Source organism: Ascaphus truei, chromosome 5 (genome assembly GCF_040206685.1).
Source record: "Ascaphus truei isolate aAscTru1 chromosome 5, aAscTru1.hap1, whole genome shotgun sequence".
Taxonomy (NCBI): domain Eukaryota; kingdom Metazoa; phylum Chordata; class Amphibia; order Anura; family Ascaphidae; genus Ascaphus; species Ascaphus truei.
In genome coordinates this window covers 138,671,115-138,694,606 of record NC_134487.1, presented here as the reverse complement: position 1 = coordinate 138,694,606, position 23,492 = coordinate 138,671,115, and the positions used below count along the sequence as shown (strand labels likewise).

Here is a 23,492-nt window from a genome sequence, read left to right as displayed (position 1 = left end):
CGTGTGCGCATGTTTATGTGTGCGTGTGCGCATGTTTGTGTGCGTGTGCATGTTTGTGTGCGTGTGCGCATGTATATGTGTGCGTGTACGCATGTATACGTGTGTGCATGTTTGTGTGTGTATATATGTGCGTTTGCGCATGTTTATGTGCGCATGTATACGTGTGTGCATGTTTATGTGTACGTGTGTGCATGTTTATGTGTGCGTGTGCGCATGTTTGTGTGCGTGTGCGCATGTATGTGTGCGTGAGCGCATGTATGTGTGTATGTGTGCGTGTGCGCATGTATACGTGTGTGCATGTATGTGTGCGTGTGCGCGTGCGCATGTATATGCGTGCGTGTGCATATATATCTATATCATACAAACACTCACAAAGGGGGTAAGCGCGGCCCTCCTACCCCAGTCGCCAAAGCTCCCTTACCCCCTCGCCGCTCCCTTCCCCCCCCGCCCGCTCCCTTACCCCCCCGCCCGCTCCCTTACCCCCCCGCCCGCTCCCTTACCCCCCCCGCCCGCTCCCTTACCCCCCCGGCCGCCAACTCAAAAAGCAGCCTCGGATCTGCGCCAGTCCCACTCTCCACCACCTCTCACTCCCGTTGTGTGTGTGTGTGTGTGTGTGTGTGTGGACATTTTACTCCTGCCAACAATTTGTGCCTCACTTTCACCCCCCCCCACCCCTGTCCTTCACCCCCCCTACCCCTGCCCTTCTCCCCCCTACCCCTGCCCTTCACCCCCCCTACCCCTGCCCTTCACCCCCCTCTACCCCTGCCCTTCACCCCCCCTACTACCCCTGCTCTTCACCCCCCCTAACCCTGACCTTCACCCACCCCTACCCTTCACCCACCCCTACCCCTGCCCTTCACCCCCCCTACCCCTGCCCTTCACCCCCCCCCACGCCTGCCCTTTGACTGACGCACGCACACACCCTGACTGACGCACTCACACACCCTGACTGACGCACTCACACACCCTGACTGACGCACGCACACACCCCGACTGACGCACGCACACACCCTGACTGACGCACGCACACACCGAGTGATGCACGCACACACACCCTGACTGACGCACGCACACAAACCCTGACTGGCGCACGCACACAAACCCTGACAGCCGCACGTACACACACTGACAGCCGCACGCACACACACCCTGACTGGCGCACGCACACAAACCCTGACTGGCGCACGCACACAAACCCTGACAGCCGCACGTACACACACTGACAGCCGCACGCACACACACCCTGACTGGTGCACGCACACAAACCCTGACTGGCGCACGCACACAAACCCTGACAGCCGCACGTACACACACTGACAGCCGCACGCACACACACCCTGACTGACGCACGCACACACCCTGACTGACGCACGCACACACCCTGACGGACGCACGCACACACACTGACGCACGCACACACTGACTGACTAACGCACGCACACACACACACACTGACTGATTGACGCACTGACTGACACACACACATACATACTGACGCACGCACACAACCCCTCACAGCCGCATGCACACAACCCCTCACAGCCACACGCACACATACACAGACTGACGCGCGCACACACACACACACACTGACTGCTGCACACACACCCACTGACTGCTGCACACACACACACTGACTGCTGCACACACACACACACACACACACACTGACACACACACACACACTGACACAAACAAACACACACACTGACACACACACACACACACTGACACACACACACAAACACTGACTGACACACACACACACACTGACTGACGCACGCGCGCACACCCACACAGACGCGCGCGCGCACACACACAATGAATGGTACACACACACACACTGACACACACACACATACACTGACACACACACACACACACACACACACACACACACACACACACACACACACACACACACACACACACACACACACACTGACACACACACACACTGACTGACGCGCACACACACACACACACACACACACACACACACACACACACACTGACTGACACACACTGACTGACACACACACACACTGACTGACACACACACACTTACTGACGCGCGCGCGCGCACACACCCCCACACCCACACACACTGACTGACTGACTGCCGCACGCACACACTGACTGACTGAGGCACACACACACGCACACACTGACTGTGTGTGTGTGTGCGTCAGTCAGTTTGTGTGTGTGTTTGTGTTTGTGCGTCAGACTCACTGACGCGCGCGCACACACACTGACTGACTGACGCACACACAATGACGGACGCACACACACTGCATGAAGCTGTAAAGGAGGGAGGGGGGGAACTGGATTGATGTGAATGGGGGACAAACAGAGAGAGGGGGAGGGGTGAGGAGAGAGAGAGGAGCGGGAATATTACATCCCGGGCAACGCCGGGTCTCTCAGCTAGTATAAAATAAACGTAAAGAGAGGGTGCATACCATTCAATGATGGATACAAAAAAAATTAACAACAGGACAGTCACTCTTATACTCCCAGAAAGTGAATATATATATATCATTTACGTGAATCACTATCCGTATTTGAAGTGTGTGTGTATATATATATACATGTAAATATATATATACATTTTTACTCACATAACTTCACATATACATATATATATATATATATATATATATATATATATATATATATATATATATATATATATATATATATATATGCAGTGGAAGTGTATTGTGTGTATTTACCTACACACTCACTCCACATTTCAGTAACATACATATACATCTAAATAATATTCACATATACACGTTTGCTATAAATGGAATTATTACAATTTTACATTATATACACGTGCAATGAATGGAATAAACACTGTAATAAGTTTGAAATCGCATATCCGAGCTGCTATGCATGGCTGATCCCTTTTCTCCAGCTTCCTTGAATGTACTCTATGAGGAAGATCATGTGACCAGATGCTAGTGCACGTTTAGAGAGAGGGAGGGCAGTGCTGACAAAGGGGTGTGCCTGGGTTTGTGACAGGACATGAAGGGGCAGTGCCTTAGCAAATGCTTGTTAAAATAGAATACAAGAAAATTGGTCTTTCAAAGTTGTTTTTTTAAAAACAGAAAATGCTAAAAGTATTATTTCTTACTACAGAACTGATTTATTAAAAAAAACACACATGCAGGATATAGACTGAACTGCAGCTTTAAATTAGTTAAAGCAGCAGTTAATTGTCAAGGGAAAACCTTCCCCCTCCACCCCTTGAAAAATGCTACATGGGATCATTTTACAGAGTATCATTATACACTTCTCTTGCATGTGAAACAGTTCACTTTTTGTAGTCTGTCTGAAGGCTGACGTCTGCTCTGGTAGGCCGAGTCCATAGAAGGACAGGCCGTGCTGAGCCGTGCGGACGCTCAGCGCTGAGCCCCTGCATCCTCAATGAGGATGCCTTGAGAGGGGGTTCACGCGAGCGTCCGCAGGCGTGCTGACGAGTTGGAGTTTTCAGCCGAGCGCCAAGCTGTTTTTCAGCACGCTGTCGGCTGAAAACCTCCAAGCACAGCAGTGTCACGGCGCCGTGACGTCGTCAGTGCGTCGCGGGCGATTGGCCCAGCGACGTCACTGCCCCGCGTCCAACCACCTCCCCCCGGCTCCGATCGCGCACGCTGGCTCGCCTGTATGGGCATGAAATCGCCCAGATTTCAGCAGGCGAGCCTCAGCGTCAGCGCGGCTCAGATCGCCTCACCCTTCTATGGCCCGGGCCATAGGCGTCGTTCAGGGTGCCGGAGGCAGGAGTTGGAGGGCGGGCGTTCGCGAGGGCGGGCGGCAGTCTGCTGGGCGATGTGTGTTCATCCTCCCTGCAGACTTTTTCAGGAGTTGCGGGGAGGGGGCGGGGCTACTTAGGGATCCAAGTTACAGTCTTGAAATCATTCTTAAGAATGATTTCATTGGCTGCCGAGGTCCCAGTGACGCTGCTGCAGCTTCAAGAAACGACTTGGGTTTATTGAAACTGTAGCCAGCGTCAACTCCGTACTTCGGAGACAGGGCAGCTGCTACCCTGTCAACCAGTATTCAATTTGAATACATTGTGTCCCACGGCAGCTCGCACGGCAGCACGCCCTCCCTCCGAAGCCTGCACCCTGAACGACGCCTTAGGCCTCGTTCAGGGTGCTGGCTTCGGAGGGAGGGCGTGCTGCCGTGCGAAACAAAGTATTCAATTTGAATACTGGTTGTCAGGGTAGCAGCTGGCCTGTCTCCGAAGTACGGAGTTGACGCTGGCTACAGTTTCAATAAACAACCCAAGTTGTTTTTTGAAGCTGCAGCAGTGTCACTGGGACCTCGGCAGCCAATGAAATCATTCTTGAGAATGATTTCAAGACTGCAACTTGGATCCCTAAGCTCAGGTCTGTAGCCCCGCCCCCTCCTCAACTCCTGAAAAAGTCTGCAGGGAGGATGAACACACATCGCCCAGCAGACTGCCGCCCGCCCTCGCGAACGCCCACCCTCCATTTCCTGCCTCCGGCACCCTGAACGAGGCCTAACAGAGCAGACGTCATGCCTCCCTAAGCTGCTGTCTGTAGCCTCGCCTCATCAACTCTTGAAAAAGTCTGCTGGGGAGGATGTGCACACATCGCCCAGCAGACTCGGTCGCACACGCGAAAACCCGCCCTCCAACTCCTGCCTCTGGCACCCTGAATGAGGCCTCAGGGGAAAATGTTTCTTCGGTCGTAACCCCAGACTTTATTTTTGTTTTGCCATTTGGGGACGAGACAAATGAATTGATACGGGCATTGTTAGATGTGCAGATACAATTTTTCAGGAAGATCCAGATTTTATGCTGACGTTTTAACCCCCACACGCTTGTCTTTCTCTTCTTTCATGGAGAAGTAGTTTATTTACCTTCCTTTGATATCCTCTCTAGACTGCGCTAATGACTCCTATCAGTGGAGATCCTGCAGGAGCAGGAACCGTTGTTGACCTTCATTGTACGTTTGAGGACACTAGGTACCAACATGGGACAACGACAAAGTTTTATATCTGGACAAATGTGAGCAACACGTTGTACCTAAAAGATTAACATCTTCCATTGAGCCTGTTTTAAAATATTATTTGATGTGCAATGTTGTGTACAGATGTGCTGCTATACTCTTTTATAGCTCCATTTAAAATGTAGACATGGCATTTTAGCTGTTGCCTTGTAAAAGGACACATGACCTATTGGGGTGAGTGACACCTGTGACCTTTTCTTAATTTTTGTTGCCTGCTACTGGTTTTGGGGCTAATGAAAAATCTCTGGTCTTTAATTAATTAAATTTTGAGGTGGAGTATTCCATACATTTGACCTTTCTGATTCATGACCTTTAAGAACCATCTTAACACACACCTCCCTAACGAAGCATATGAGTAGCTCCGTGGCTGATGCTATACACCTCATACATAAACCTCGGCCCTTGCAGATGTACTTACCAGAACACCCTTCTACTTTCTCTGTATGTTCTTCCTACTTACCAATTAGATTGTAAGCTCTTCGGGGCAGGGACTACATTTCCTAAATGTCACTGGGAGTGCAGATGGTGTAGACCAGGGGGGTGCAAACTTTTTTTCCCTGTGCCCCACTGCCTGCGGTTCCCCTCTCTCCTTGCACCTCTTACCTCGGCTCTTGCGCCGACTCCGGCGGCATAACGTCACGTTGCCATAGCAACATGATGTCACATGACCTCTGATGCCGCATTGCCATGGCAACGCGTCTAAGAAGCTGCCGGAGCCAAGGTAAGTCAGGTTTAGAGGCCCTGCAGCTCCCCCGGCACTTAATTTAAGTGCCTTCGGGAAGCGCGCAGGGCCTCTGTAAACCCCGTGCCCCCCGCAGTCAGTCTTGCGCCCCCCCTGGGGGTCGCACCCCCCACTTTATGCACCGCTGGTATAGACCAATGCCCCCCCCCCCTCCCCATCATGACCGCGCCTCCCAACACTCCCCCGTGCTTGGAGCACGTGCTGCATTGAACACTGGGCCTGTAGCCTTAAACTGAGGTGGGGCGAGGGGGAGGCCATGCCTGTATTAACACAATTGAACCTTGTTCTTTTTAATAGTCACTGGTCTTCACTTTCTCGGTTTTCTAATGGGGGCGGGGGCGGGCGGGGGCGGGCGGGGGGGGGGGGGAGGAAGGGTGAGCTGCAGAGATAAACAATGCTGTGTGAGGACCCTCGCTCAGCATTCAATTCTTGTGTGTAGCAGGCCTTGGAATGTCCTTGCATTTTAATTGCTTTGTGGTGGTCCAACAGCATCTGGTGACCTCCCCCCTGAGACCAGCTAGGTTTGTAAGTGGTTCCTCAATCCATTGACAGGACAGAGGGGGGTGGATGATTGATCTGTATCTTTGTTAATTAACCCTGCTAACGGTAATGCAAAGAGCGGTGGATCATTATGTGGACTAATTTTGTAATAATGAAGATGCGGGAGGTGGATATTGATTACGTGTGGCATGATATGTTTACCTTACCTGACAACCGTCATAACCGCGGAATTCGATAACATGCTGGAGGCGATTATTTGTCGATACCCAAGTCCATAACTTTCCAAATGTAGCTTGAAAGTTTAGGGCTTTTGTTTCTTGTTTTGTGTTTAACTCTATATATATCCCTGACTGCATATTTTGTATACTTTCTTGGTACCGCATTGCCATACAGTTTCTACAAAGTATTCCTGTGTCAAAGATCTTACTATCTACGTGTTTTGTTGGGGAATAAAGAGAACAGGAGAAGCAAGCATAGGGAAGGTGTAGTGTAGTACGGTGGTTATTAACCTTTTCCTTGGGGACCACCGGCCACACCAGGACTTGGTAATAACCAATGAAATGGCACACAGACGAATGCACCTAATCTGCATGCAAGTAGAACTTTGGGTGCCTCGCACACTCTCGCACACTCTCGCACACTCTCCCGTGTCCATAGAACAAAAGGCCGTACCTCAGTGAGGAAGGCCACAGAGCGTGACCACGCGCGCCATTCCCGGGCAGACAAAATAGTTTGATTTTGTCGCGTGATGGCCGGGTCACTTGAAGGGTTCAGCTAATGAGGACGAACCTCTCACGTTACATCACGGGCACGCCTCCCTGTCGCGTCTCCCGCTCCCATAAGCCACTGATCGCCTCTGGGGCAGGCCCGCGCGATGACACGCTCCGTTGCACATGCACACCTACTATATCCGTGGCCTAAACTGATCACCCAGGAGGCAGTTGGACATAATTAAAGGGGGAGGGGTGTGTGTGTGTGTGTGTGTGTGTGTGTGTGTGTGTGTGTGTGTGTGTGTGTGTGTGTGTGTGTGTGTGTGTGTGTGTGTGTGTGTGTGTGTGTGTGTGTGTGTGTGTGTGTGTGTGTCCCTCCCTTTATGTGCCTATAATGGGATATTTTCTGTTTGGTTTAAACACCAGTGAATGCCATGTCTTCTGCAAGATAAAAAAGGCACCTTCAGTGTATGGTGAGATTTGTGTCTAAGAACCCTGAGAATGTGTGGGCATCACCAGGAACGGAAATTGTAGTATCGTTTTGAAAGGATTGCAGAAGGGGTGGTGTGTGCTGGGAACATCCTGGGGGAGGGGGGGGGGATTGTGGTGGGTTTGACATTTGGTTTCTGTCTTGAAGTGCCACTATTTGCAATTACAGTAATCTATACTTGGAAGCTCATATTTTAACCCTGTCTTTGCCAGGGGGTGGGGGGTGGAGGGGAAATGTACAATATTAATGCCCTCTCTGGTATTAAGCGGATTAAAGCTGCAGTTCAGTCTTTTTTTTTTTTTTTTAATTTATTTTTTTACTTCAATAGTTTAATGTGTGCAATCTCTAATTACCTAAAGAACTGTATAGCTGCCAGTCAATTCGTTCTCCATGTATTGATAGGCGAAATTTGGTGACATAATTAGTGAAGGGATCTGTTTTTCTTCTGCTTCTGTCTCTCAGTGGAAGCTCATGAATATTCAAGAGCACTCCTGCACTGACATGTGCTAGAGGGAGGGCAGGGCTGACAAAGGGGTGTGCCAGGGCTTGTGACAGGACATGAAGGGGCAGTGCCTTAGCAAATGGCTGTAAAAATAGAATACAAGAAAATTGGTTTTTCAAAGTTGTTTTTTTAAAAACAGAAAATGCTAAAAGTATTTTTTCTTACTACAGAACTGATTTATTAAAAAACACACACATGCAGGATATTGACTGAACTGCAGCTTTAAATGGTTCTGACTTCTCATTTGATTGCCAACCTAGAAGCAGAATATCTGCGGTTTAAACTCAAGCCTGTGTATTACTTTCACCATTTCTCATAAGAGATGCGTTATGTGCAGTTAAAAAATAAATAATATTTTACTAAACCAGAATAATGGAAACTGAAAAAAGTATAGGGCATATAGATTTAAGTGTTTTGTCCTTTTATAGAATCTGTTACAATGTCATTGTTCGGCTAGTAATGCATTTTAAAACTGTAACTACAGTACAATTCCGATGCTCCGGCATCATTGACTCTTGAGGCAGCGTCCCCACTAGCGCTGAGCGGGCGGCGCTTGCCGCGGTTACTTACATATATAGATATATGTAAGTCCCCGCTCACACGGTGGGTGGGGATGCTCACCGGCGCTCGGCGCTTATGTAAACAAAAAAAAATCTAACTTTCCAGCGAGCTCAATGCCCCCTCCCCCGCCCCCCACGCACGCGTAAATGACAGGACACCCGGCGCTTATGCTTGCAGCGCTCTCCAAGCATGAGCGCACTCAGCGCCAGCGGGGACTCGGCCTGAGTGGTGCCAGATTGTTAGATATTCTGGACTATTGGGTATCACTCCTAGCAATACCCCAAGACACTTTATAGCTGCAGACCAAGCAATATTCTACATTGGTTTTAGGCTTTCTTTTTGCATCACGACCACCTCTGTTACTTCTGCTCACGATAGAAGCCATTATATCCGATAGATGGGTCCAAAATATAAAGCTACAATGTGATAAACGCAACACGGCGAGATTACGTTCGGCAGAGCTGAACATTGCGAACCAGAATTCAAAGCAGCAAAAGACTCGCTCTATTTCCAAAAACGCATCTGGCTAGTGCAGGGGTCGGCAACCTGCGGCTCCCGAGCCACATGCGGCTCTTTCTGCTGCTACTTGCGGCTCTCTGCAGGTTGCCGACCCCCAGCTGCTGCCTCTCTCCCTCACCATCCTGGCGGTGGCTGTGGGGGCCCAGCCGGCACTGGTCGGGCCTCTTGTTGTTGCCGGGTCCGATGTCTCCCCAGCTACTTGCCTGCCTCTCTTGTGTACTGTCCCACGCCGGGCTCTCATGCTGGTGCGCGCCGGAAGTGCGTGTCGCAATTTCTGGTGCGAATTGGCATCACAGCCCAGCGTGGGACAGTTAATCACTGCGCTTCTCCGTGTAGAGAGCATGCTGCTGGCGAAAAAATTGCCCATACATATGTGAAAAAAAAACACTCGCTTCTCCCATTGGGCTAACAATAAATGGGGAAATAAATATGCCTAGTGAAACCTAAGTCTGTAAATCAAAGGAGACTTTTTTGGGTGCATCTTGTGTTGAAATAATGACAAGCCTGCTAATCAACGTCAAGGTAAGTCTCAATAGCAGGACCCTATGCTAAATGCATACAAATGTTTGTGAATTCTGTGAAATATACCCTGGAGGGGTTAATAAACTAAGCATATGCTTGTGTGACTTAGTGCAGTTAAAAACTGGTGTATACCAGTAAAGATGCTTGCACGTAGGCGTGAGACCGTACAGGAGAAAGGCAAGCAGCTGGGGAGAAGTCGGACACGGCGGCAACAAGTGGCCCAATCAGCCCCCGTCCCTCCCCCCCACGGGCAGTATTGTGTGTGTGTGTGTGTGTGTGTGTCATGCTGATCATTTGCTTAAAAGGGTTCCATGTAAAAATGGGTTTCAGGCAAAAGGCGACACGTGTGTTCATTTGCATATAGTTTCCCAGAATTCCTTGCTGCAGTGGAAGCACTGTATGCTAGGTGATCATTGTGAAAGGCGGGGTTGCAGACATGTATAAGACATGTGAATGTGCTCACAAGTGATACCTTTGTGTGTATTTGGGGGATGGTGGGTAGTGTGTGTGCGTATTTGGGGGTAGTGTGTGTGAGTGTGTGTGTGTGTGTGATTGTGTGTGTGTCTGTGATTGTGTGTGTCTGTGATTGTGTGTGTGTCTGTGATTGTGTGTGTATTTGGGGAGGGGTCATGTAGGTGTTTTTTGGGGGGGTTAGTGTATGTATGTGTTGTGTATTTGTAAATGACACTGTTTTGCACAGAAAAACAATGAAAAAATCTAAAAGGGACGCATTATTGTGAGATGCATTTTATTCTACCATATATTTTGTTGTATGTTAATGCTTATACAGTATTAGTGTGTGTGTGCAGTATGTGTTTGTGGGGGTGTAATATTCATACATTTGTTGTGGCTCTCAGAATATTTTGGGGGGAGATATCTTATACTATATTAGTGAAAGCACTGTATGCCTGCCTGCCTGCCTGGATGTCCGGTGTCCCTAGGGGAAATCTCATTGGTCCCTTGGGCCGCCCGCCCCCGCACACCTCTCATTGGCCTGAGGCGGAGTGACGGGCCACACACACACACACACACACACACACACACACACACACACACAACACAGCAGCTCTATACACACACACACACACACACACACACAACACAGCAGCTCTATACACACACACACAACACAGCAGCTCTATATACACACACACACACAACACAGCAGCTCTATACACACACACACACACACACAACACAGCAGCTCTATACACACACACACACACCCTCTGTCCGCCCCCCCCCCCCCCCCATCACGTGTGCCGCCCTGCACTGGCTCCGGACGGGAAGCGCGGCCCTCCTATCCCAGCCGCTCCCTTACCTCCCCGGCGCTACCACCCGCTCAGGTAAGTCACTGTGCGTCCCGCCTCAGCCTCAGGCCCACTGTGCGTCCCGCCTCAGCCTCAGGCCCACTGCGCATCCCGCCTCAGCCTCAGGCCCACTGCGCGTCCCGCCTCAGCCTCAGGACCACTGCGCGTCCCGCCTCAGGCCCACTGCGCATCCCGCCTCAGCCTCAGGCCCACTGCGCGTCCCGCCTCAGCCTCAGGCCCACTGCGCGTCCCGCCTCAGCCTCAGGCCCACTGCGCATCCCGCCTCAGCCTCAGGCCCACTGCGCGTCCCACCTCAGGCCCACTGCGCATGCCGCCTCAGCCTCAGGCCCACACAGGGCGCTTCCTACCGCCGCTCAGCCGGACGCCACATCGAGCGGGCGCCGGGGGGGGGGGGGGAGCGCGAGTCTCAGGCCCACACAGGGCGCTTCCTGCTACCGCCTGCACGCCTCACTCAGCAGGACGGCACATCGGGGGACCAAGCAGGCGCCGGGGGGGGGGGGGGCACCAGCCGAACCAGCAGGGGGACGGACGCACGGAGGAGGGGGGGGGAAATGCCCATACATAAATTATGACAATACATATGCCCACTGCTCTCCACCCACTCCCCTTTCCCCCCGTCCCCCGCTCCCCTTTCCCCCGCTCCCCTTTCCCCCGTCCCCCCGCTCCCCTTTCCCCCGTCCCTCCGCTCCCCTTTCCCCGTCCCTCCGCTCCCCTTTCCCCCCCGCTCCCCTTTCCCCCCCCCGCTCCCCTTTCCCCCCCCGCTCCCCTTTCCCCCCCCCCCCGCTCCCCTTTCCCCCCCCCACTCCCCTTTCTCCCCCCCTGCTCCCCTTTCTCCCCCCCGCCCGCTCCCCTTTCTCCCCCCGCCCGCTCCCCTTTCTCCCCCCGCCCGCTCCCCTTTCTCCCCCCGCCCGCTCCCCTTTCTCCCCCCGCCCGCTCCCCTTTCTCCCCCCGCCCGCTCCCCTTTCTCCCCCCGCCCGCTGCCCTTTCTCCCCCCCCCCGCTCCCCTTTCTCCCCCCCCCCGCTCCCCTTTCTCCCGCGCCCCTTTCTCCCCCCCCCCCCCCCGCTCCCCCTTTTTTTTTTTCCCCCCCCAAACCTTTACAACAAATACTCACCTATTGTTCCACGATTTATAAATAATACTACCTATTACGCATTTACATCCCGGGCAACGCCGGGTCTCTCAGCTAGTTTTTTATAAAATGGTTTTTCTTCCTTGAGAGGTTGCAGACGGGCTAGTGAGTGAGCCGTCAGATGCCGAACTATCGAGTTCCGAAGTATAAGATAGCGGACTATCGGAATCGTACTGTATACAGGTCAAAGGAAGACTTAATATTTTTTATTGGCTAATTATCAATTTGGCTACTGTAGCTTTGCATAAAATATGAAATAAAATCCTTGGGCAGCAGTATATTTAAAATGATGGGAAAGGCTCTCATTAGATGCACTAACCCGCCTAAGCAGAACTTTCCCCAGTATCACACCTTCAGTGCTACTCTGCAGTGCTTTTATATAGCACTTGTGACTCCTAACACTGACCTATATAGGAGGAAATGGGCAATTATTGTGTTTAGCAGAGAAAAGTCCTTGGGCTAATACAGAAGCCTCCCTTCCTCATTTTGCTGTTTAACCTTTTTGAACTTCTTAAAATTATGACATCCCAAATAGGAAGTTATTATTTCACGAGTTCATGACCTTGTGACCTGCCTGTCAGTGGAGACATATGGTGTAATTTGTCTATATGAAATCTGACTACTAAGAAGAAGTCTGTTTGGACAAACTCCCAATTGACACACGTGATGGGTGATAAAGTGGACACACTACAAATAAGTGATATACAAATGCTGGAATTAGTGAGCATAGTTACAATTACCATATTGTTGATGCATATTGCACTTGTACCAGATATAGGGTATATGAATTGAATTAAAACTAATTTTACAACAGTAACGTTCTCACAACTAGTGGGGAATAATATATCTTACCTCCTTTTCTCCAGGGGACACACTCCAATTTGTTAGGTCATGTTTGTGTCGTTTGTCCTGTGTGTACACTTTTTTTTAAATTTTACTTTTGATACCATTAAAAATTAGTTTTCATTCAATTCATGTACCCTACATCTGGTTTAAATGAGTGCTCTTTAAGCTGAGTTCTTTCCTCTTTTGTAGATTAGTACATATCTCAGCACCGCACCTATTTCACTATTTAACCCCATATAGAACATAGCAGGACAGGGGCACTATCTTTCCCTTACCCCTCCCCCCTGCTCCCCAGCAGGTTTATATTGCACTTGTACATTGACTGATGCAAGGAAGGTTGGGAGGTGAGATCAGCACTTGGACTATTGTGATAATTGGTTGGGCTAATGCAGAAATGGTTCTTGAAGAGTTGCAGCTTTTAATCTTGTATTAAAGTTGCAATGTTTCCTACTCTGTGGCAGAGGCAAACTAACCATATAGGGTTTCAGTGTCCTCCTCCCTCTGCATCTCCTCTCTGCCTCACTACCTTGGTGCACCGAAGCTGGAGTTCAAGCTGTCGTCAAAATGTCATTCAATATGTGGACACTAGTGTTTTGACACAGTGATTGGCAAGTTTTTTTTATTTTTTTTAATGAGAAACAAATGTCAATATGATCACATTTCAGAAGTGCTCCATCAGTAATGAAGTTAATTACATTCCTGTAGAAGTGGGTGTGACGGTAGGGGTAAATATGGCTGCTGTTAATAAAGGTTAGTCTGCCATTACCCCTACCTGTCAGTAATACATTGGTATTGTATTAGATGTTATGTATATATGTATCTCTTTGTATGGTTCCAGCACCTCAGGAATCGGGTTAATGTTTGCTGGAGAATTGTTGCAACGTGGTCTGTGACCTTTCCCTGTATCCTTGTTATGTTGCAAATGTTATGTTGCCGTTCTACCCACCAATCAGGGCCTGGGCATGTAGGCAGCACTTTGCCCTGAGTGGTGCAATACAGGCAGTCCTCGGTTATCCGACACAATGCGTTACTCAAAATGGCGTTGGATAGCGAAACGTTGTAAAGCGAAACACGTTTTCCCATAGGAACACTGGTTAAATGAAAGGTTCCGTTCTTGAAGGCATTTTTAATGCTAAAATACACAAAATATTTTACGCAGGCAATAAGATATGCAGCACACACATAAATTATATAGTGCATATACTGTATCATATACATAATATATAATATAATATAAAAATATAATATATTATATAGTATAATATATATTATATACACAACTTTGCAAAGCGTCGTAATAGCGTTGGATAAGCCGTTTTGGCATTGTAAAAATGAACATAGGTATGTATTGCATAGCGTTGGATAAGCCATTCGTTGTAAAACGAGGACTTCCTGTATTATGTTTTAAGTGTATAAAAAGGTGGGGAGGGAGACCCCTAGCAGACAGTCTGCAGATTTAGGCCAGGTCCATAGTGCCTTCGACTGTGCAGAGGCGTGTGCGGCCGTGAAGTCACCCGCTTTTTTTGGCCATGGTACGTGTGCCATCTGTGGTCGTGTCTAGGGGAGTTCCAGTGACGGCACGGAGCTGGTTGAACCGCTGACGTGACCTGTGTTGCGCTGATAAATTTGTCACGAAAAGCGCGCTGCTTGCTTCCGCGCCCGCACGCCGCATTGTCTGCGAACACTGCCTTAAGGCAGTCTGTTCGCTCAGCGTGCAGACGCCTCTGCACGGTCTGCAGTACCATGGCCCCAGCCTTACAGAGGCGTTGCTTTGACAAGAAGAAACTGCAATGTCCACTCCAGTGCTGGTCTCGGGCCTGAAAACCAGTCCTGTAGGCACTGGGCAAGAAGAGAGAACAGGAAATCTCTGCAGGGAGGTTCCTGCAACTAGGTATGCAGGGTAGCCCCCAGTTGGGTATGTGTTATGTTTGTGTGTTTTGTATAGTTGTGGATATGCTTTTCCAACAAATTAATTTTATAAACTCTCGTGTTCTGTCTGGCAATATTGATCCCTGGTATTAGTCCTGGTCTCTCGTGGCAGTGGATACTTATGACATTTTCTATTGAACTGCAATAAAGAAAATGTGCGTTGAAGCGACAGTTTGAAAGTGTAATTGTAGTTTAAATGAAATCCTAAGAAGTGATGTACAGTTGTATCTTACCTTGTTTTCCCATAGGGACCCGTAATGTTAATCCCGTCACCCTTGGGCCGTGTCCATGGTTAGTCTGTTAGTGCGTGCGTGTGTTTTCACGGCGTCACACACACCTGTAGCAGGAGAGATCTTGAGTCCTGCAGGTAGATGCGACGGGGAGGTGTCGGGGCGTGGTCGTGACGCCACGGAGCTGGTTTGCTCTCATTGGGCGAACCGCTCACGTGACCCTGCTGTCGCGCTACAAAGACACACTTTTTTTTTTGTATTCAAGCATCGCTCTCGCTTTCACACGTGCACTAGAGACAATCTCGTTTACCTAATGTGTTTAATTGCACAGTTCGCGCGCACGTGATAAGCATGGACGTGGCTTTAGTGATACAAGAATACAATATAAGGCCTGGGACATAGAGGAGCAAACAGCGCTGAGCCGCGCTCCTGCTCTTCCTCGCCTGCTCCAAAATGGGGCTTTTCCCTGTCCTTGCAGACGAGGCAGTGAGCGCGCTCAGGCGGCGGAGGCGGGGGTGTGCCAGGAGCGGGAGGCGGGGCTAGTCCCCCGCTCCCATTGGATGGGAGCGATCACGTGACCGCTCCTCCGCTTCCCCGAGCGGCAAATTTCAAAACTGCCTGTCTAAGGGAAGTTTCTCAGTCTCCGCACGCATCAGCGCGCATGCGGAGGGAGAAACTATAGCCGCGCTGATTACAGATGCAGGGGCTTTGTGCATCTGTTCAGCGCGGCTCAGCCCGCCTCAGCGACGCTGATTTTACTATGTCCTAGGCCTAAGAATACCTAGCCCTATACAGTTTCTCCTGTACAATGTTTACATTTGTGTATCACGCAGTGATCCCTAATTGTATTATTCTTCCGTGTATTATGTATTGTATAATATCTCTTTAAGAGTCGTGTACACTGGCTGGAGCTAAATCAATACAAATATCATCTGCCGTCCGCTTTATATATGTGAAATTCTGGGGTTCATCTCTTGGGAAAGGAGTGCTCCCAACATTAGTTGGTTAGTGTCACAGAGGGATTTCCTCGTTTCAGGTGCTCCTTGTGCGCCTTCAGTGCAGCGGCTCAGCAGAGGAGTGCAGGGGATCAGACCACCACAGATGACGGTGCTGAGGATCGGAGCCACTCTTACACCACCCGATCCCTGGAGAGGAAAGCTCTCAAACTAGAGGAGGAAGTGCGAGATTTAACGGTGAGTTCCATACAAGCTTGTTCACATGCATGCATACATACATAGTGAGTCTGACACGAGGACGTTTCTCCAAGTAGGTTTTGTTTTATTTAATGTGAAAACAACCCGACTGATAAGCTCAAAGGTAACATACCTGAAGGCTAAGTGCCTTTGTGAAATTGCAGTAGGAGCTAAGGAGCATTTGTTTTATTTAAGCCTGAGCAAGCAATTCAGATTAATATTACAGCTATGTCCTCGTGTGATGAAAGGCACCCTGGTCTAGAAAAAATAAATGGTATTCAGGGCATAATACTTATACTTTTTGCAGAAGCGTTTGCACCACATAATTGTTTCAACATTCTCACACACTAATGTCCTCTGCTCATGCTTTCGGTCTTCTTATCTCCTGTAGCTTCTGTAACTTTTCTTCTTAAGCATAATGTTACTCATTTTCCTGGGCTTGTGTGTGGGATGAGTCCTGTTTGTACAGATGTGTGCTGGTATTTGGGGTAATTGCTCCCCCCCCCCCATCCTGATCCTTGGAACATTAACCCATCCCTTACTGGTTTACACTGTCCTAATCTTCAAACAAAACACTCTCCCTACCCAGAATCCTCTTTGGGTCAAGCCCAGGGGGTTCCAGAGCCAACACACACATACATATTCACACTTTATCTTGGGTTGTATCCCCTAATGCAGCAGTCATGGTGAAGCCTTTGGTTACGAAGGCTGAGTTGCCTTGAGTCATACTGGTATTGCCTTCAGTCAATGGATGCATGATTTTGCTGACGGTTGTGCCTCTTGGGGCTGTTCACTTGGTGAGATAAAAATATAATAAATACAGTACATTGAACACATGGGGGACTGTTGCTTTAGCACAATCGCTTGCCTGCCACATGCCGTGATTGTAACCCTCCGCTCACCCTGGATTAGCGCCAAAAAAGGAAAACTGTTTGTGTCCATTTGAATAGCCGTGAAGCTGTGTTTTGTAAGCGATATAATGCTAGAAGAAAGGATTTGTGTCCATGGCGTGACCATAAACTCCATCAGCATGTAATGCACATATGCTCTTTCTGTAACAGAGGGGCCTTTATGGAGGCTGAGGATTTATTTTAATGTAACAATTTTGCGGCTAGAGGGGCTTGCAACTCATTTTTAGTCCAACTGTTGGTTGCTGGTAGAAAAAGTAAAGATTGGCATAAAGGTTATTGGGACCTTGGTGCAGGGACTTCTTGAGTCAGATTTGTGTGATGATCAGCGTTATTTACACTGCCTGTGCTGTATGCACTGCTGGAAGCAGTGGGGTTTTTTAAAGGTGTAACACACGATTTACAAAGCACACAGTGAAGTGAAGGATTTGGGTGTTGTGACATGGTCCTTCTCCTCCCTGGCTTCATTTAACCCCTCCACTGCCTAAAAGGCCTATTTCTGTCCCCTCTGGTAGTAACAGGGTTAAATGTTTTGAGTGGTGTGGGTCCTAAATGTTCTTCGGTTCAATCTCTCTCCCTCTGCTTTCACTAGGAGCGCTATAGGAGAGCCCTTGCCGACTCTGAAAACGTCAGGAAGAGAACTCAAAAGTTTGTGGAAGACGCAAAGCTGTTTGGTGAGCAACTGAGCCATCCTCACTGGGACTTTGAGCAATGTTTTATGCGCTGGGAAATGTAGCCTTGTTAGCTGATCGATTGGTTACAAGTCCGGCACAGCGTATCAGTGTATGAAAGCTCAAACCAGGAAATACTTACCTTGTTTCTTTTAGCAAATCAAGTTGGGCTTCATGTCATGTTTCCTGCAAGTAAACATGTTTCACTTTATAAGGATACTGTATACTTGTGTCCTCGTCTTCCAACCCGCTAAAGGTAAAATGAAGTAATTACTGACGTGTTGGCCTAATCCCAACATTTAAAATCTCCACCATATGAATATTAAGGTGTATTACATAAACGTTCTGAATCGTGTGTGTGTGTGTGTGTGTGTGTGTGTGTGTGTGTGTGTGTGTGTGTGTGTGTGTCCTAAAATGTTATTAGATCTATTAGGAATTTGATTAAGATAACTTGATCAAACAGGTGACATAAAAGCATGATATTTTTAAAACATTTATTTATCCACAAATCCTTCAACCTTCAATATCCATGTGTAAAAAAGTATTTGAATCTTTAGATTCAGTACCTGGGGGGACCCCCTTAAGCAGCAATGACTTCAACTAAGCGATTCTTGTAATGGGTCCCTCACATCGGTTTTGAGGAATTTTGGCCCATTCCTCCTTACAGAACTGCCTCCTTGTATGTACAGCTCACGCAAGGTCCTGCCACAACGTTCCGATGGGGTTTAGGTCCGAACTTTAACTAGGCCATGCTAAAATGCTAAATTTCTTCTTCAGACATTCTTTTGTAGATCTGCTTGTATGTTTAGGATCATTCTCTTGCGGCATGACCCACTTTTGCTTCAGTTTCAGCTCACGAACGGATGGCCTGACATTCTCCTCTAGAATCTTCTGGTACAATGCAGAATTCATGGTTGTGTGAATGATGGCAAGCCGTCCAGGACCTGAGGCAGCAAAGCAGCCCCACACCATCACACGTTCACCACCATGCTTGACGGTTGGGATTCGGTTCGTCTGTTTGAACACAGTGTTTGCTTTTTGCCAAACAGAACGTTTCTCATTAAGGCCAAAAAGTTCTACCATTGACTCATCTGTTCAGAAAATATTGTTTCAGAAGTCTTGTGGATCATCTATGTGCTCTTTGGCAAATTTCAGACAGGCAGTTACTTTCTTTTTAGAGAGCAGTGGTTTCCTCCTGGCTATCCCTCCATGAACACCATTCTTGTCCAGTCTTTTTCTGATAGTCAAGTCATGAACACTCACATTAGCCAGACGAGAGTGGCCTGAAGATCCTTGGATGTTACAGTGAGGGTTCTTTGTGACTTCCTGGATGATTTGCCAGTTTGATCTTGGAAAGATTTTGGTAGGATGACCGCTCCCGTGGTCTTGAACTTTCTCCATTTGTATACTATCTGTCTGACAGTGGATTGGTAGAGCCCCAAATCCTTAAATGGGTTTGTGACCCTTTCTAGACTGATGAGCATCAATAGCTGCTTTTCTGAGGTACGCAGAGATTTATTTTGATCATGACATGAGGTGTTTCCACACACGGTGAAGACCAAACTCGCAAAGTTTATGATCTTCATATAGGATGGGGACTCCCAAACTCTCACCTGAAGATCTCACCTGAAGATCTACCTAGTTATTCAAACACCTGATTTTAGTTATCCCCTTTAATTTAGCTGATAAAACCAGGGTTTCATTTTTGCACATACCCTGATTCTTAATTACTTAATTTGTCTAATTCATACATCGTTTGTTTGCAAAAGACATGGAATTGGTTACTATAAACCGTATTGATATTTAAGAAAAGACTGGTTTTGATTCAAGAAGGTTATCATGGAAAAATGACATTTTCCATAATTATCATTGGGGTTCACAAACTTACACGCCATACTATACGCAGGAATGCTCAGTTAGACTTTAGTGGATATGTAATAAACCCCTAAGTCAGTTGTTTGCAACTTTTTTTTTTTTTAAGGGAATCCCAGAATTTGATTTTTGAAATTCTGGGGAACCCCAACCCTCGCCCCCTGCCTCTCTCCCCCCCTATGCTCTCTCTCTCCCCCCCCCCCCCTATGCTCTCTCTCCCCCTTGCACGTGTGCACATACTCCCACTTACGCGCGCGCACTCTCCCACTTACGTGCTTACACACACGCGCGCACACCCTCTCTCTGACCTCCTGTCAGGACCAGTTCAGGAGTGAAGCTCTTGGAATGTGTTTCCGCTGAATAGATTGGTAATATGATTAAAAAAAAAAAAACGTATGTATGTGTATCACATTTTTGAGTCTACTATTCACTGTCTTTTTATACACTAAATTGCTATATAATCTAATATACAATATTTTTTCTGCCTTGTTAGAGAGTATTTCTACTGTATTCCCCTGCTTTCCACATTATATTTTTTTCTTTATTAAATGTGCCACATTACAGGGTCTATTGTATATATTAAACGCCTGTTGCTGACTCGCGTGCTTCTCCCGCAGGCATCCAGAGCTTCTGCCGGGACCTGGTTGAGGTGGCAGACATCTTGGAGCAGGCGGCGGCGCAGGCAGCGGCGCAGGACGGGATGAAGGATATGTCCGATGTCCTATCCCAGCTAGACGGGAAGCTGCATAGCGTCTTCATTAAGCATGGACTGCAGAAGATGGCACCGCTAGGGGGCGCGTACGACCCCTATGACCACGAAATAGTCTGCCATTTGCCTGCTGAAGACACTCAGCCTGGCAATGTGGCGACTGTAACGCAGGATGGTTACAAGCTGCACGGCCGCACCATCCGCCACGCTCACGTGGGCATCGCACTAGAGACACATGAGTGACGGATGCTAAAACTGGCAATAATCCCCTTCTATGTTCCCCTGAAAACGCCTCTTTATTTATTGCATTGTTTATAGCGTAGCTTAGATTTTGTTTTAGCCACTTTATCGTAGAGACTGTTTTTAAATCCATCTTTAGTGCTCCGAAGTAAGTCGCAATGGTCACTTGGCTCCCGGAGTACATTATTTCAACGACGTGCAGGCTAAATATCCCACAATAGCCCCAGGGGGAGGTACCTGCATATAGTGTTTGGTGTGTGCTTTAAAAGGGCACCTCTGGGACTAAGGGGTTTATTCATCTGGGTTTTTTTTTTAAATATATATTATTTATTTTACATTCTTACTCTGCAGAGCAGAGATTGTGTTCACTGGATAAACATTTTAAGTGGAAATGATCTGCTAGCATTTGAAGGAAAGGGAGGACTTAATTCTTTAGCATATTATTAAGATCACATCCCTTACAAGACACACAAGCCCCTGTTAAGTAGGATGTGAAGCAGTTTGCCCCTCATTTGGGAAGATGTAACCTGTTTGCTGCTAAGGGACCAGAAACCTATTGCCTTGCAATGCATGTTGGGTCCCACTGGCACAAATGGGGTTTATCCCCATTCAAAGGAATGGAGCCTGAATCTTCCCAAGCAAGGGGAAGACTCTTTCATGGAATATTGAATAGGGATTCCTAGTTCCACTTGGCAATATATCCTGAGTAAAAGCACCCAGGCATTTCAACACGTGTGAAAAGTTTATTTCATATTTTAAGTAGTGTTTGATCACTCGATCGTCCTCTCACACGCCTGACTTTCTCGAAAGCACAATCCAACTCCTGGCATATTTGAAAATGAAGTGTAAATCTATTAACAAGGAAGAATAAAGGCCATTTAAGTGGGGTGGGTTCCTACTGAAAGTGGGATGTTTTGTATGTTCAGTCGTAATGGTGGTTTTTCAGTTTTGACTCATTTTAAAACCGATTGTCCCGTGCCTTAACCTTTTTATAAATTGGTTGAGTGATGTTGCAGGGTTTGCGTGTAAAATTTTAACGCCAATATGTTTCCAAGTGGTTTTGCTAGAATGACTGCAGAAAACATGTCTGTGAATATAAAAACATATACTTTTCTACAAGAGGCAAAGGTGAAAAAGGGCATTCATGATTTCTTTCAGTGTTTTTAGTTTAGTGCAAAAACTCCAAACTCCGTCCTCAAGAGCCGCCAACAGGCCGGCTGTTGTGGATATCCCTGTTTCGGCACAGGTGGCTCAATCCGTGGCTCAGTCTTGAGCCACCTGTGCTAAAACAAGGATATCCAGAACAGCCGGCCTGTTGGCGGCCCTTGAGGACGGAGTTTGGAGACCCCAGGACTTCAGTGCAATGCAATATAGACCTGTCTGTCAGCTCATGGGTTAAAGCAGCAAACCAGGTGAAACCCATTGTGCCTGTGAAAGCAGCTGTGCACTAATGGGTCTGGGAAAAAGCAGAACATTTGGATAGACTGTAGAATTTGACTTTTTTTTTTTTTCCTGTCAGCAACACGCCCCTCTGGTGCTGAAAGTTTTTTTTTAATTTTATTATTTATTTTTTTAAATAGCAATTCTTTTTCTAGCAATAAAGGGCCTGCATATTTGCAATGGACTTTAATTGTACACCAAAGTGTAATGGTTCCCTGTGTCTGACGTACAGGAACGAAATGATGTCCAACAAGGTTCACGTAGATAATGGTTTGCAACATGATAGGACGCCATTTCTGGTTAGAGCTCCATGTTATCTGATTTGTGTGCACATAAGATGTATGTGCGTTACCTTCATTCTTAATTTATAGTAAATGTTTAGAGCTTCCATTGTTTATCCCCAGTCACATGACCAAGGCATCTGCAATGTGTAGGGTTAGTGCAGCAGTCTGTGTTCATTAAAGGAGGAGTCAAATTCTCTCCCACCTCCCTACATAGTACAAGTGGATGTCCTGGATTCGGTGTCGATATTAGGTGTCAGAACTTCAGGCCCCCATATCTTCTTTACCACATGTGGTACCGACTTCCCAACATGACTGTCACCATGACCCTTGTGTTGGTTACCCTGCTATACATTTATTAACACGGTTTTCTGGGTAACAGACTAGAAAGCGCTGTGGACTTATTTTTTTTTTAAGGGGCTCCATTCTTCGACCCCTATGTTGCCAAAGAGTTGTGTAAAGCTTTGCAGATTAATGTATTGCAGGTCTGGCAGCAGAAGGGGTGTAACGAGAAGATCTTTTAGGGAGGTATAACAGGAGGACATGGACGGTTTCTCAAATCGGGGGACACATTTTTTTATTAAGAAAAAACATTGGGATTTCACTAATGCCAGTATGGTGCCACATCAAATAAAAAAAAATATTTTTTGATGTTCATATTTGCAATTTCTTTATTTTCTGTGTGTATTTCATATCATCTCGGTGCCTGGGAAGGCTCTTCGAAGCATCATGCACATCCCTATACAACTTTGCCAATTTCTGATCATATCTAAAGTTGCTGGTTTTATTGGAAGGTCTTCACATCTGAAGGGTATTCACCATTTGTCACATTCATTCCACGGAAATGAAAAAAGTCTGTCTTGTAGCCTGCTTCCCGTTTCATACAACAGAGCTAGCAACAGCTCAAGCGAAGCGGTCTCTGACATTTACCGTGGCTGGAATACGTTGCCGCTGGATATTTTGCAGCCATGTCCGCTGTTTTCCCCACCTGTCCTCTCCCGCAAGCCTGGTCTGATAAGTGCTCGTTTAAATGTCCTGCGTGGGACATTTAAAGATGGTGTCAGAGCTAGGCAGTGTAGCGGTCCCGCACAAAGCATTTAAACATGCACTCAGACCAAGTTCATGG

The 23,492-nt window shown here is 47.7% G+C and overlaps 1 protein-coding gene across 2 annotated transcripts in view; it reads left to right on the top strand.

Annotated features, from left to right (window-relative positions):
• Positions 1-23,021, top strand: part of GRPEL2 (GrpE like 2, mitochondrial) — a 34,018-nt gene extending 10,997 nt beyond the window's left edge. The window contains exons 2-5 of one of the 2 annotated variants that reach the window (XM_075600961.1): positions 4,913-5,038; positions 16,089-16,245; positions 17,746-17,827; positions 20,314-23,021. In XM_075600961.1, the coding sequence (XP_075457076.1) occupies positions 5,004-5,038; positions 16,089-16,245; positions 17,746-17,827; positions 20,314-20,648 (609 nt within the window). In that variant the 5' untranslated portion in view covers positions 4,913-5,003 and the 3' untranslated portion in view covers positions 20,649-23,021. The remainder of the gene's footprint in view (positions 1-4,912; positions 5,039-16,088; positions 16,246-17,745; positions 17,828-20,313) is intronic. The other variant, XM_075600960.1, reaches the window with a different exon arrangement.
• The last annotated feature ends 471 nt before the right edge of the window (positions 23,022-23,492 follow it).